We start from the raw sequence: 15,663 nt of genomic DNA, 5'->3' as shown, positions 1-15,663 counted from the left end.
TTCCATGCTGCTCAAGCACTGTCTGATCATAAAGCCACTCATTTCAGTCACTCAAGACCAGGAACAAGGGGTGCTCTGAAGGTGGCTTGCGATAGGAGATCCCCTACTATGAATTCATAACTGGGGATCATTAACACGAGCCTACCACCCAGGATTCCATCATCTCTGGGTGTACTCTCCAGGCTCCAGGTGTACATCTCCAGGCTCTGCACCAGAAAGGCTGGGGACCAGAAATCTGTGGTGATTTTGCCAGAATGTACCACCTCTGAGGCCTCCTGGCAGGTACCCCTGCCTCTGGTACCAACAGTGTAAACAGGCAACAGAGATGTCATGCCTGCCGGGGCCTGGGAGTGGTCAGGGGCCTGGGCAGGGTTTCCTGGGACCCAGACTCCACATCCCGCAGCAGTTCTACAGCTGCCTGGGGCCTGTGAAGGGTGGAAAGTTCTCAGGGTTAGGACACTGAGAAGAGCCAGCAGGAGCGGGGAACCCCAGGGGCCAGAGGGCCCTAGAGCCACAGCCTCTGCCGATGCCAGAGGCTTGAGCCCAGTTGCAAAGGCAAATGGAATTCACCATCCACCCTTACTCTACCCCAGGCTAGGAAACCCTCCAGCTCAAAACCTGACCATCCTTCATGCAGTTCTATGTCTATTCCCTCTGGGATTGGGGCTATTTTATCAAGTCAAGAGGATGGGAAAAGGAAGGACCCTACTCCTATGTCCAGAAATTTGGAATAGCTTCATAGGGCCCTGCAGCAGGGAGGTTTGAAAGACTCCAGTGCTGCCTGTGAGGGCCCCCGCAGAGCTCTCTGTTAGGAGACAGGACCCCAAGGTAGGGGGTAAAGGGCTGGGAAGAGCACCACTGGCCACATGGTCACGTGCAAGGAAAGGCCAATTACATCTGTGGATCTTCTTTTTTTTCTTTTTTTTTTTTTTAAAGAAGACTATTTTTTTTTTAAAGATTTATTTATTTATTCAGTCAGAGAGAGCGAGAGAGAGGCAGAGACACAGGCAGAGGGAGAAGCAGGCTCCATGCAGGAAACCCGATGTGGGACTCCATCCCAGGTCTCCAGGATCACACCCCGGGCTGCAGGCGGCGCTAAACCGCTGCGCCACCAGGGCTGCCCACATCTGTGGATCTTCTTGATGCCAGCCCCAGAGAAGACTCATAGGCAGCATATCAGTTATCTTTCAGTGTTTTGTTGTTCTCTCCATTCTTCCCATAGATATTTCTCAGGGCTGTAGTAGCAGAACAGGCATTGGGCAACGTACTTACTGGGCCTCTCTGCCCTAAAGTGGGGATAGTGACCTACCTCACTTACCTCCCTGCCTCGTTGTCCAGATTAAGTGGGGCATATGTGGAGAGCTTAGCACAGAGCCTGTGCATGGTAACCGCTCAGTAAATCGTTACTATAAACTATTAGGGCTTTTTCGTAAACTATAAACACAACCCAAAGGGAAAGAAAATTCCATGAAAAAGAAAAAGAAGCCTCATTATGACCTGCCTCCAATTGTAAAATCTCTAATAAAAATGAGGGTGTGTGGTTAATGGCACAAGTGTCTAGAGCCAGGTCTGTCCAGTGCACACACTCCCTCCACTACACCAAGCTTGAGAATGGGGGCAGGGGACAGGGGGCCAAAGTACTGCCTGGGAGGGGACCTGAAGGGGACTTCTGGGATTTAGCAAAGTTGTTTCTTTCTTTTTCTTTCTTTCTTTCTTTCTTTCTTTCTTTCTTTCTTTCTTTCTTTCTTTCTTTCTTTCTTTCTTTCTTTCTTTTTTTTTGGCAAAGTTGTTTCTTGATCTGAGTGCTGGCCACACAGGTGTGTTCAGTTTGTAAAAGTGCAAGGAGCTTACACTTCCATGGGCTTATCTGTATGTTGTATTTTTTAAAAAAGATCAAAACAAAGGGAGCTGTCTCAGGATATAGTCATATGACTACACTGGGACCAAAGAGTAAGATACAGTCTCCAAGTTGCATTGCCTGTCCAGACAGAGGAGAAACAGATTGTGTATTAGACTTGGCTACAGTAAGAAGATGCCTAGTTTTCCACTGCGTTTTGATATCTGTGATATTTCAAATATGAGTTGTTTCATTAGGATACTGGTTAGTTGGGTTTTTTTTTTAAGATTTTATTTTTTTAAGTAATCGCTACACCCAACATGGGGCTTGAACTTAAAACCCCAAGATCAAGAGTCACATGCTCTAGCTACTGAACCAGCCAGGCACCCTGGATAGTTGGTTTTTATGTCTTCAGCTGTGATTTCATGTACCAATTCCAATAAATCATAATTTAGGTGAGAGACACTGAGGTTTAAGTTAATTTACATTTGGGGCACTTGGGTGGCTAGTCAAGCATCTGCCTTCAACTCAGGTCATGATCCTGGGGTCCTGGGATCGAGCCCCATGTTGGGCTCCCTGCTTAGCAGGGAGTCTGCTTCTCCCACTCCCTCTGCCGTACTGTTCATGCTCTGTCTCTCCCTCTCGTGCTCTATCTCAAATAAATAAATACAATCTTTTAAAAAAAACTAATTTATATTTATCTTCTTACCAAAGGAAAGTGTGGGAAACTGAGTCTATTTTCCAACTCAGAGTTTTGGGCTCCACCTGCCTCTTCATTTCTGTATATCCCCATGAAGAGAACTCAGCTGGCAAAAATAAACTGAGTTCCTGTCACATACCAGGCCCTGAGCCGGGTGCTGGAGACAGAGTTTAGGACCTCTGTCTAGAAGGCAGAGGAGGGGCAGAATCATCTCACAGACTCTAAAGTCAGGGAACGAGCCAGTGCAGGAGGCAGGGTCAGGTCTGCGAAAGAAGAGCAGGGAAGGCCTCCTGGAGGAGGGGGTACCCAGGCTGGGTGTTCTGAGATGTACAGATATGCCCTAGGCAGACCGAGCATTTCAGAAAAGGGGGGACAGCATGAGGACAAGGCGAGGCCCCCTGGAACACATTCACGGGGAGCGGCCAGGGGGACAAGGATAGTCTGTGGATTGGGGTGCAGTGAAGAGGTTGCACGGGGGCCATCCAAGGAACGTAGGGATGGGGAGCCCCAGAGGGTTTAAGATGGGTAGTGCCAGGCTCAGTTGTGTTGGAGAACGCTCATGCCAGCAACGACCTGAAGGGTGAAGTGGAAAGAGCTTGGGTGCTATTGTAGGTACAAGGGTCTGACTGTGCTCCGTGTGGGGGTGGGGGTGAGGTGGGAGCTGGCAGGTAGAATTGGATTCCTGAATGGCCCTCAGGGTGGCGAGGGAGGAAGGAGTCGTGGGGGACTCCCAGGTGTGGGGTTGATGAGGCCAGGCCTGGCAGTACTGTTGATAGACACCAGGGAGGCCGCAGGGAGGGGGCTCCTGAACATAGAGAGTCTGAGGCTGTAGGACCCACTGCAGTTTTTGTACTATTTATTATAAAATTTTTAAAAGATTTATTATTTAGAGAGAGTGCACGAGGAGGAGGGAGCAGATCCCGACCTGAGCCTAAATCCAGAGTTGATGTATAACTGGCTAAGCCACCCAGGTGTTCATTATAAATTTTTCAACTGTCCCAAGGCTGTTCCCATGAACTTAGAACCAACCGGCGACAGAACATCAGTCCCTAAATGCATGTACATCTAGGGGAAATGTCTTGTTACAGACATAGGTGTAACTGAATTGAGAGCAAAGGCTGGCAGGAGATCTGCCAAGAGGACTGGGGCTTCCTGAGGTCTTTTCAGGAAGGCCATGCCCTTCCGTTCCAGGCCAAGCCACGCGAAGGCCTGTGTATGCTGAGCCCTCCCTGCCCCCACATACCTGTTCCAGGGGCAAGCAGAACAGGAAGCAGAGGACTCTTGGCCTTTCTATGACCACGGTCGGTCATTTCCCAACCTGGGTCCAGCCTGATCTTGTGTCCCTTTTTTTTCTAAGATGTTTTGTGTGCCTATCAACTAGAGAGGAGTAAAAAAAATAGAAAGTTTTGCTAAGCTTAATGTCACCTCTTTTCTTAAGTGGAGACTTAGGGGAAGAGAGAGCCAGTATCTTCTACAACCCAAACACCAGAACCTAGTATCAGCTAGGAAACCACCCTATCCATTCTCCCTTGGACAGTTCTCGTAGCTTCCCAGACAGATGGGATTACTTCTGTGAAAACTTCATGAAGCCAGGTAATGGAATTTCTCATTCATCACCCTTCCCTAGTACCTAACACAGTGATGGTACCTAAGTCCTTAATGTTTGCAAGGAAATGAAGGAATGGGATTGATGATGGGGATTTCACAGCCTACGTGGTTTGGTTTAACAACCGTCACTCCTGGGATGCCTGGGTGACTCAGTGGTTGGGCGTCTGCTTTTGGCTCAGGTCGTGATCCTGGGGTCCTGGGATCGAGTCCCACATCGGTTCCCCATGGGGAGCCTGCTTCTCTCCCTCTGCCCATGTCTCTGCCTTTCTCTGTGTCTCTCATGAATAAATAAATTGAAAAAAAAAAAACCCTGTCACTGCCAAGTTTAGAAATGTCCTCCTTGTGTCTAATCTAGCTGATTGATTCTGGAAAGAGAGGATTCCCAACGACCTCCTTAGAAGACCGCCTGGCTCCTTGACCAAAGCTGCCACTCCAAGTCCTGCCTGACAGACTGAATGAACTGTTGGCAAAAGGCAGTGGGCAGGTGTGTGCACTAGTCAAGCACACAAGTCTCGGTTCACCCAAAGGTGTGTTTTTTGAAACCACTGATTTTTACTCCCTGAAGGTCTTGAACCACTTTCGGCCTAGGGCAGAAGGTGAGTGGGTAGGAAGTGAGGTGTGGGTTTGCTAATAGTCAAGTTCACATTAAAAGGCAGACACAGGAAAAGAATGGGACTCTATTTTATTAGGAAACATTGAGCATTCTATAAGAACCAAGGCCCATTGTGAGCATAGGCTCCATGCACTGGAGGAGATGGTTTCATATTTCCCAGAAACACCTGATCTGCTCTCCTCTTCCTTATAACAAACCCCTTGCCCTGCTATCACCCCCTGGTCTTTATGGTTTCAAGGACCCAAGAACAAAGCCCTGGTAGCATCCCAAGATCGACACCTTCAGGACAACAACTGATTCAAGCCCAGATCTCTCCAGAGGACAGATGATGTGTCCTCAAAATCAACACTTCCTTAAAAATATATACGTATATAAAACCTATCAGACAAATTCCAGCTTTGCACATACAAAAAACAAAAACAAAAACAGAAGAACAGAGGAATGACAAGTGCATAGAGATGATTCAGGGGCTATGTATCCATGAGGGTGAAGACACAAGCCCACCCTAAGAGAGCAAGACTGTTTCACCCTCGAAGAGACAGAAACCACTGTCCGCCAGGGGTAGGTGGCTGGGGGCTCCCAATTTCACACTCAAAAAACAGAACCCCACTAAAACTAGTGCATTCCCCTGGCAGCCGACTTACCACAGGATGGTAAGCAGAGACACAAGCAAACGTGTCAACCTCCTCAGTTTATACCCTCACTGGTGGGTCCTGCTCCACTCTTACCAATGGAAAAGCTCCTGGGACATTGGTTCTAGGCCACACTCCCTCGTGCCTACATGTTCCTGACACTTTCTATGGATAGAAAAAGGCTTTACCTTCATATGGATGGCTCAGAATTGGAAAAGCCCATCCACCGTGACCTGAAATTGAAGCCCAGGACAACTCCAGGAAGAGGTTCTTCTGACCCAACCCTCTGGCATGCCAGCAACTTGGGGTGAAGGCACCTTAACCTAACCAAGTGGCAGCAGGATAACCAGACCACACCTACCGGTTTCCAGTATTTCTGAGCCTGTGGCCCGTGTGTGTGGCCCACACACTCACCTTCCTCTACCAAAGAGGAAACAGACACAGAGGATCAGGAGAGAGGAAGTCCATCGTGGGTCGTGCAATGAAACAGGAAAAAGACACAACTTCTGACCATCCCTTCCTGTGCTCTGTTCTGGGGGTTTGACTCTGAACACAAAGATGGCAACATGGTAGAGATGAGGATGAGCAAGGGTGAGATTCTGGCAGAAGTCCCCAAAGACCACTTAGGAGGAATGGCTCTCCTAAAGGGATGCCAGTATTGGGGGGCAGCCCTCATTATGCCTCTCTGCCAGCTCAGTACCCTTTCTCTTTCATGTGAGTCCTCTGGTGGGTAATGAAGTTGGAGCTATTGCTGAAGCCCTTGCCACACTCGGGGCACTTGTAGGGCTTTTCCCCCGTGTGGATACGCTGGTGGATGATGAGAACAGAATTCCAGCTGAAGCCCTTCCCGCACTCGGGGCACCGGTATGGCTTGTCCCCCAAGTGGGCACGCTGGTGCATGACCAAGATGGAGCCCCGGCTAAAGCTCTTGCCGCACATGAGACACTCATAGGGCTTCTCACCCGTGTGGGTGCGCTGGTGCACCACGAGCTGGGAGCGCTGGCTGAAGCTCTTGCCACACTCCCCACACTGGTAGGGCTTCTCGCCGGTGTGCACTCGCTGGTGCTTGACGAGGTTGGAGCTCCAGCTGAAGCTCTCCCCGCAAGTCAGGCACTCATACGGCTTTTCACCAGTGTGCGCCCCCTGGTGGGCGATCAAGCTGGAGCTCTGGCTGAAGCTCTTGCCGCACTCGCCGCACTTATAGGGCTTCTCCACCAGATGCGTCCTCCTGTGCGTGGCCAGGTTGGAGCTGCGGCTGAAGCTCTTGCCGCACTCCGCACACTGGTAGGGCTTCTCCCCGGTGTGTGTCCTCCGGTGCGTGATGAGTGCTGAGCTCTGGCTGAACCTCTGCCTGCAGTCAGGGCACTCGTATGGCTTCTCCCCTGTGTGGATCCTCTGGTGCCGTATCAGATTGGAGTTGTAGCTGAAGCTCTCACCACACTCCTTACACTCATACGGCTTCTCACCCGTGTGGATGCCCTGGTGCGTGTTAAGGCTGGACCGGTTGCCAAAACTCTTCCCACACTCAGGGCATGAGTAGGGCTTCTCCCCTGTGTGGGTTCGCTGGTGAGCAATGAGGTTGGGGCTCCTGCTGAAACTCTTGCCGCACTCGGCGCACTGAAAAGGCTTTTCTCCTGTGTGGATCCGCTGGTGGGTGATGAGGTTTGCACTCCGGCTAAAGCTTTTCCCACAGTCCCTGCATTTGTAGGGTTTCTCTCCTGTGTGGGTGGTTTGGTGTCTACTGAAGTTGGAGCCGTCACTGAAGCTTTTCCCACATTCGTTGCATTTGTAGTATTTCTCTCCTGTGTGGGTCCGCTCGTGTGTGATCAGGTGGGACTTCCGGCTGAAGGTTTTCCCACACTGGGGGCACTCATAGGGCTTCTCACCCAGGTAGGTGCCCTGAAGGCCGATGAGCTGCCCGACCTCCCTGCCCTGGGTGGGGACCTCCCGGGCATCCTCACATGGGGCCTTTGCCTGGGGCTCCCTGGAGCCACAGTCTCTCTCACGGTCACTTTCCCAGTCGCACTGCGGGATGCCTTCCCCTTCGGGCATTTCTGAGAACATCTCCCGTGACTCTGCATCCTCAAATAGATCTTGATTAGAATTCTCCCCATTGTCACTCTGGATCTCGAAATCTGAAACAGTAAAAAAGGACGTACAATTTATATGGAATTTCCTATAATGATGAGAAAAAGAAAGGAAACCAAGGAAATATTTAAAACATTAAACTTCTAATGAAAATAAAGAGGTAGGACACCTGGGTGGCTCAGTGGTTAAGTGTCTGCCTTCAGCTCAGGGTGTGATTCTGGAGTCCTGGAATTGAGTCCTAGGATTGAGTCCCTGCAGGGAGCCTGCTTCTCCCTCTGCCTCTCTCTCTCTCTCTGTGTTTCTCATGAATAAATAAATAAAATCTTAAAAAAAAAAAAAAGGCTAAAGAATCCTCCAACTTTTCAAACCAGGTTGATTTCCTTCTACATGATTATCTACTTGTCAGACCTCCTACCCATGTGGCAATCACCCAGAATTTCTAAGTCTTAAAGATTTGGGTTCTAGGTCTGTATCTGTTTCTTGGTTGGGAAATGAAGTCAGGTGGGAATGGGAACATCCTAATCAATAGAAGGCAACAGGGTACACAATGACCCCTAATTCTCACTGTTGTGCCTGGTGTGTAACAGGTACGCAATTACATTTAGTGAATGAATGAATGGATTTTTCACTGGACCACAGAAATTTCCCTAAAGCTCAGTCTCCTTTCAAAAAGAGCTTATATAGTAACCTCATGCATTATGATATGTCTGGTATTTATAATCTTATTAGATTATAATAGGTAAGACACAGACAAGATGACAGGGCCCCTGCAACAAGGACTCTAGGGTCTATACAGATGACCGGAAACAAGTACACAGTTAAAAGAGCCCTAAAATGTATCTGCAGTAGGAGCTTACGGATGGACCTCCCATTGGTAGTACAAAAATATATACCATCCAGAAATTTGTCAAACATTCAGGTGAAAGGAATCATGAGGACGGACTGCTGACAACAAATGCATCCTCTTCCTTCACTGAGAGACTCTGAAGTCTATCCCAGGATTGAGCCAGAGCAGTGGAGAGCCATGAACCTGGACCTCACTGCAGAACTGAGTGGTATGTTGATTTAACGGCTCTGGCCAACAGTCAGGAACAGTCTGATAAGTGTCATTAGAAATTAATGACTGTCAGGAATGTTAATGCTGCCAGGAAGTTGTTGGTGACACTATTTATGCCACACAATGTCCTCTTATGAACGAGAAGGAAATTTCCCTCTAACTGAAATTCCCAAGAGAACTGCTCTTCTGGGCAACTGATGTGTGTTTGCCTTTTGCCTCTGGTCATGGCTCCCTCTCTGCCTTGCCTGCCCGGAAGCTTGGAGCCAAATGCTCAGAGAGAGAATACTGCATGTTTGTGCAGCCCACAACCTGTGTTCTTTCATTTTTACCTCCCACTATTTCCTTTTTTTATATAATTTCCTTGTGTTTCCTTCCTTCCCTCTCTCCCTCCTTTTTTGGCTAATCTTCCCTTATTGTTACAATTTTAGTATATGTGTTGCCGAAGTGAGAACCCTTGTGCTCTGTTTCTATAAGTTGTCTTCAATTCTTTTTTGGAATTCTAGAGGGTGTACAGAAATAAATCAATGATTTATTGATAAGGAGGATAGCTGATTATTTCTAACACTTAACATCAGACCTCCAGAGAAAGCAGATCCATCCAAAACAGGGAAGACAATTAGTAAAATAATGACATGAGGTCCTAGTGATATTCCCATTATTGAAGCTAAGAAATAGTTTCTTTTTTTTTTTTCTTTTTAAAAGATTTTATTCATCCATTTGACACAGAGAGGGAGAGAGCCCAAGCAGGGCAGGTAGAAGCAGAGGGAGAGGGAGAAGCAGGCTCCGCACGAGCAGGGAGCCTGATGTGGAGCTCGATTCCAGGACTGAATCAAAGGCAGACACTTAACCAACTGAGCACTTCAAGCACCCCCAAAATAGTTTATTTAAAGTTAGATGCTCGGGCAGCCCCGGTGGCTCAGCGGTTTAGCACCACCTTCTGCCCAGGGTGTGATCCCAGAAACCCGGGATCGAGTCCCACATCGGGATCCCTGCATGGAGCCTGCTTCTCCCTCTGCCTGTGTCTCTGCGTCTCTCTCTCTATGTCTCTCATGCATAAATAAATTTTAAAAAATCTTCAAAGTTAGATGCTCAATTCGGTGATTATTAATTTCTGTAGGTTAAGGCAAATTTCCATATGTGCACATGATAAAATGTGACAGGCCCTCAGGCAGAACCTGGGTCCTAGTTATACTGCTAGTCAATATAAAATTGTATTTAAGCTTACAAGTAAGCACATGATTACATTTCACGCTCACTAGCACATATGCTGCTGGTCACGTGTGGGCTTGTAGAACTGCCCTTCTGGCTCAGGTCACAAAGCACAAAGCAGGCTCCCATATGGCTAGGACCAGCAGCTCTACGCTTCCTCAACTTCCTGCAACAGGGTTTGGAAGTTTCTAGCACAGAGGTCTGCTATCAACCATTCTTCTACAAGGTCCTCCAGGCAGAGGCCCTGATTGATTTTCTACAAGCTAATACTACCAAAAACATTTTTAAAAAGGACTTTAGTAGGGGCAGCTGGGTGGCTCAGTCAATTGAGCACCTGACTACTGATTTGGGCTCAGGCCGTGATCTCAGCATCATGAGATCGAGCCCCACATCTGCACTCAGCAGAGAGTCTGCTTGAATTTCTCTCCCTCTGCCTCTCCTCCCAGCTTGCTTTTCTCTCTCTCAAATAAATAAATAAACCATTTAAAAAAAATAACTTTAGTAATTGTTCTCTTCTGAATAGAGACATTAGCTGATAAGGTTTTCCACTGCCTTAAACTCAGAAGAACTGGTTGGTATGCTCTGGAATGAGCTCAGAAGCAACAGGGAAAACAAACAAAAACTCAAATTCCATTTGCAGTGAGATTGGAGGAAGATTAACTTGCAGACATCAAAACACATGTAAGGCCTTCCAAAACCAGCAGAGACATGGTTGAGGCCAATGAGGCAGGAAGTGAACAGAACAAATGTGGAAGGCAACATGTGGGGGGCAGCAGGGAACTGAGGGGCAACTAAAAAGTTCAGGCAGAGGGGCACCTGGGTGGCCCAGTCTGCTGAGCAGTTGACTCGTAAGTTCAAGCTTCCCCATTGGGCTCCACACTGGGTGTGGCGCTTACTTTTTGAAAAAAGGTAGGGGGGACACCTGGGTGGCTCAGCGGTTTGGCGTCTGCTTTCGGCTCAGGGCGTGTCAGGGTGTGATCCTAGAGTCCCGGGATGGAGTCCCACATCAGGCTCCCTGCATGGAGCCTGCTTCTCCCTCTGTCTGTGTCTCTGCCTCTCTCTCATGAATAAATACATAAAATCTAAAAAAAAAAAAAAAAAAAAAAAAAAGGACATAAAAAAGCTCAGACAGAAAATCACTTCCTGGAGGTAAGGGACTCACCATTAAGAGCAACAGTGCACCTGGGAACTAGGGCAAGCAGGGCTGGCTTCTTTGGTTCAGAGAAGCACAGGAGGTGAAGCTACAACCAGAATCACCCAGATGACCTATATACTGCAGGAAGCTTTCTGCTTCTGTAAAGCAGAGAAGGAGAGAGCCTTTCACCCTCACATATTAATCATGTATTAATCATGGCAATTATGACTAAGAAAGTGACATTTTTCATGCATTAAAAAAAAAATTTAAACAAAGGGTGCCTGCAAGGCTCAGTCACTTAAGCATCCAACTCTTGGTTTTGAGCTCAGGTCATGATTTCAGGGTAGTGAGATTGAGCCCCGCCTTGGGATCCACACTCAGCCAGGAGTCTGCTTGAGATTCTCTCTCTCTCGCTCTCCCTCTGCCGCCCCCCTGCCCCGCCCCATGCACACGCACGTTCTCTGTTAAGAAAAAAAAAAGAAAAGAAAAAGAAGAAAAAACTTAAATGAAGCAACTGCCTCTAGGAAGGAAGACCACTCAGTAAAAGTCAAGGAAGAGACAGTGAGACAGCAGGAAGAGATGGAGTGGAGCTGGCAGGACTCGGGACAGCAGAGGAAATCTGTAGACAGAGGACAGGCTGAGAGGAAGTGCAAAAGGAGAACAGGCATGCTGGCAAGCCCAGCAAGGGGAAAAGAGGGCTGAGATGAGCAGAGCAGTTAAAGGAAGGGAACAAAGAGGACAAAGGGATTAACAAGAAGGACAGAGAGGTCAGATGAAAGGAGAGGCCATGCACACATAACTGGGAGTTCTCAAACGGGGGAACAAAACCAAAGAACAGAACAAACACTGAAAGCAAAAAGCTGCCAGGACCCTGGACAGGTGCACTATGTCAGGAAAACTGACACTGAGTGGCTAACGACGGGCACAGGGATGGCAAGGCAAAAGGCTCAGATCACTCCCATGGGGGAAGAGAACCAGCTGGGCTCAGACTGCTCTACAGGGACAATGCCTGCAGACACAAGGCAGACAGGGAAAGAAAGGGGATGCCCAGGATTCTGTGCTCATGAAACTGTCCTTCAAGTATCATGTTTGCAGGCAAACAGCTTTGAATATGCACAAATTCGCAGAATATGGTTCCTCTGAGTCCTTCTTAGAGAAAATTAAATAGGAGGTGAGCTTTGGTCAACCAAAATGAGGGGAACTCAGGGCAAACAGGCCGAGGACAAACACCTGACACGTGGGACTCCAGAATGAAGTCTCAAATTACTGTGGCCATTACAATGAGAAGAGAATGTAGAGGCCACAGAGCAACATAGAAATGTCTCTAGCCAAAACTGGGGTTGAGAGAAGGTGGGAAAGAGGACATATTCATTGACTGACTGCCTCATCTGGATTGCCTCCCTAAACCTGGGAGTTCAAGGCATACTATTTAAAATTGGCAAATCATGCACCTGAAGTGTGTCCTTACCAGTGCAAAAATAAACAGTGCAAAAATAAAGAGCGCCTGCCTGGCTTAATGGGTAGAGCATGCAACTCTTGATCCTGGAGTCATGAATTTGAGCCCCACGTTGGGTACAGAGACAACTAAAAACAAAAACAAAAATTTAGGGATGCCTCAGGGCTGAGTCGGTTAAGCGTCTGCCTTCGGCTCAGATCATGATCCTAGGGTCCTGGGATTGAGCACTGTGTTGGGCTCCCTGCTCAGCGTGGAGTCTGCTTGAGATTCTTTCTCTCTCTCTAAAATAATTAAATCTTGGGATCTGTGGGTGGTGCAGCGGTTTAGCGCCTGCCTTTGGCCTGGGGCACAATCCTGGAGACCCGGGATCGAGTCCCATATCGGGCTCCCGGTGCATGGAGCCTGCTTCTCCCTCTGCCTATGTCTCTGCCTCTCTCTCTCTCTGTGTGTGACTATCATAAATAAATAAAAATTAAAAAATTAAAATAAAATAATTAAATCTTTTTTTAAAAAAAATGAGTCCCTGAGACAAACTGAACAGAATATATCATTCTTAGGGTGCCTTGGTGGCTCAGTCAGTTGGGCATCTGACTCTTGGTTTTGATTAGGGTCATGATCTCAGTGTCTTAGGATTGAGCCCTGTTCAGGCTCCACGCTCAGTAAAGAGTCTGCTTAAGATTCTGTCTCTCTCTCCTCTGCCCCTCCCCACCTTGCACATGCTCTTGCTCTAAAAGCAAATGAATAAATCTTTAAAAAATGAATATATGATTCTCCCCTTGTGCACTGCTGGAATGTAAAATGGTGCAGTCAATGTGGAAAACAGTGTGGTGGCTCCTCAAAAAATTAAACATAGAATTACCATATGATCTAATAATTCCTCATCTGGGTATACATCCAAAAGAACTGAAAGCAAGGACTGAAACAGGTGTTTGTATACCCACGTTCTTGCATTACTTGTAATAACCAAGTGCTGAAAACCCAAAGGTCCATCAAGGAATGAATGGAGTATTATTCAGCCTTGAAAAGAAATGAAATTCTGACCCATGCTTCTACATGGATGAATCTTGAGGACATTATGTGAAGTTAAATAATAAACCAGACACAAAAGGATAAATATCATATGATTACTCTCTATGAGGTACCAAAAGCAGGCAAATTTATCATAGTGATAGAAATTAGAATGTTGGGTGCCAGGTGCTGCTGGGGAGGGAGGGAGGAATGGAGAGTTGTTTCCTGGGCATAGAATTTCAGTTTGAGAAAAGGAAAAGGTTCTGAAGATGGATGATGGTGATGGTTGTATAGCAATATGAATATATTTAATGTCTGTGAAATACAACAAAAATGGTTAAAATGAAAAAAAATGGTTAAAATGGCAAATTTTGTTATGTAAATTTTATCACACCATAAAGAGAATATGATTCATAGTTTTATGTATTCTATCAAATTTAAAATAGGTGGCATTACCTACTAATTCTGAAATTAGTTTAGAAGATTAAATAAATGCTCAGCAAGGCAGAGAATTCTCAGAAACGTTATTAAACTTCTGATGGTACAATAGGGAAAAGAATAATATCTTGTTGTAATGAGTACTTCCCCAATCAAAGCTGAACATATGGTTTCATAAAGTTATAATTTACTTTTCTTCATTTCTAAATTGCCTACTCATATCTCTGACCTTTCATTCCACTGCACTGACTTTTCTATGGATTACAGCAGCTCTTACAGATCAAGAGCTTTTTGTTCTTTTTGTTGTTTTTTTAAGATTTACTTATTTTAGAGAGAGAGAATGTGTGTGCACATGCACGAGCAGGAGCAGGAAGCAGAGGGAGGGGCAGAAGCAGACTCCCCACTGAGCAGGGAGCCCGACGCAGGGCTCAATCCCAGGACCCTGAGATCATGACCCAAGCCAAAGTCAAGAGCTGGATGCTCAAGTAGTTGAGCCACTCAGGCACCCCTAGATCAAGAGTCTTTGACTCTTATCTGCTGTACTGCAGACTTCGTTGCAAAAATTGCCTTCCAGTTGGTATATTGTCTTTTAACTCTGTTCATGGTACTGTTTTTATACAAATGTCTTTTTGTTTTCCTGAGTCCCGTCCAGCTTTGAAGATGGCTGTCTTGTATAAGAGGTTGTTCACCAAAAGATGATAAAAATATTCTCCTACATTATTCCAGTCTTTTATAGAGATCTATAATCCATCTAAAATTTATTTTTGTGTCACCTGTAAGACAGAAATCTATTACTGTGTAAGTTATGAACTAAGGATCCAGTGTTAGTTTTTTCAGAACGGTGAGACCACTGTCCAAATACTATCCACTGAATGGTTGCTGCATGGCCATGGGCCCTCTTTCTGCCTTTTCTGGTTAGTAAACAAAAGCCGCAGTCAAGGCTCAGAATAAAGCAATAGTTCTTGGATTCTCCGGCCCTAGACAGAGGCTCTACACTCAGATGTGCAGCACCTCCCCACTGCTGCTCCTGGGGCTGTGCATGTCCCCCTTCCTGGACAAGACACTTCTGCTTTCTCTCACACTGGAAAACAGATCACGATGAGGGTGAGGAAAATTGGTATCAACAGGGAGATAAACCTGATTTTACTGTAATTTATTTAGAAAAATGAACCAGTCATAGACTTTAATGCTCTAGTCTGGGTTAGGCTCCAAAAATTTTGGCAAAGCCCTTCCCACCTGATTAGGACCTCAACACCATGGTCAGAGCCACTGCCCTAAAATGCAGGGATGTTTCTAACATAGCTTCTCGCCGAGTTGGGCTCTCCCCGTCAGAGTACTGCCCTGGCAAGCCTGGCAGGAGCCTGCTGGTGCCTGAGTGACTGGGAGCACTGGTCCACCTCCACTCTGGCTGCCTGAAAGATTAACCATTGACAAAACGGGCAATGAGCTCTGTTATCTGTTTAAATGAATGATTGCCAAACATTTTAGAGTTATATGTTACATCTAAAGAGCTCTGAATGGTATGTGTTTCAAATATTTAAGTGAATTAAAAGCGATTTTTGTTTTGAAGCTGAGAATCATAACTTTAAAAAAGACAAACACCTTTACAACCCACCAATACTCTCCATTCCTGGTCCTGTTAAGAAAAATCTATGTATTTGCTCTTTGTTGTTATGAAGGGAGCATTTGGCTGGGGCACCAAACTCAGAATAGGTGACCTGTTGCCTGTGTTCACCAAAAGCCAGGAAATGCTAAAGATGCCTGGAGAGGTAAGCCGTGGTTCTTGGGCTTGACTGTTGAACAACAGTAGGTTTGAAGTGGATAACCTCCATTCCTCTGTAGGCTAGAGGAGAGCTTCTCAAACTTCAAAATGCAGACGAAT

The 15,663-nt window shown here is 46.6% G+C and overlaps 1 protein-coding gene across 1 annotated transcript in view; it reads right to left on the bottom strand.

The window, feature by feature from the left end:
• ZSCAN2 (zinc finger and SCAN domain containing 2) overlaps nucleotides 1-15,663 on the bottom strand; it is a 40,328-nt gene that overhangs the window by 15,024 nt on the left and 9,641 nt on the right. The window contains 1 exon segment of the mRNA XM_072800692.1: nucleotides 6,084-7,525. Within this exon segment, the coding sequence (XP_072656793.1) occupies nucleotides 6,084-7,525 (1,442 nt within the window).

Source organism: Canis lupus, chromosome 2 (assembly GCF_048164855.1).
Source record: "Canis lupus baileyi chromosome 2, mCanLup2.hap1, whole genome shotgun sequence".
NCBI lineage: Eukaryota > Metazoa > Chordata > Mammalia > Carnivora > Canidae > Canis > Canis lupus.
This window is presented reverse-complemented; position numbering and strand designations above follow the sequence as displayed.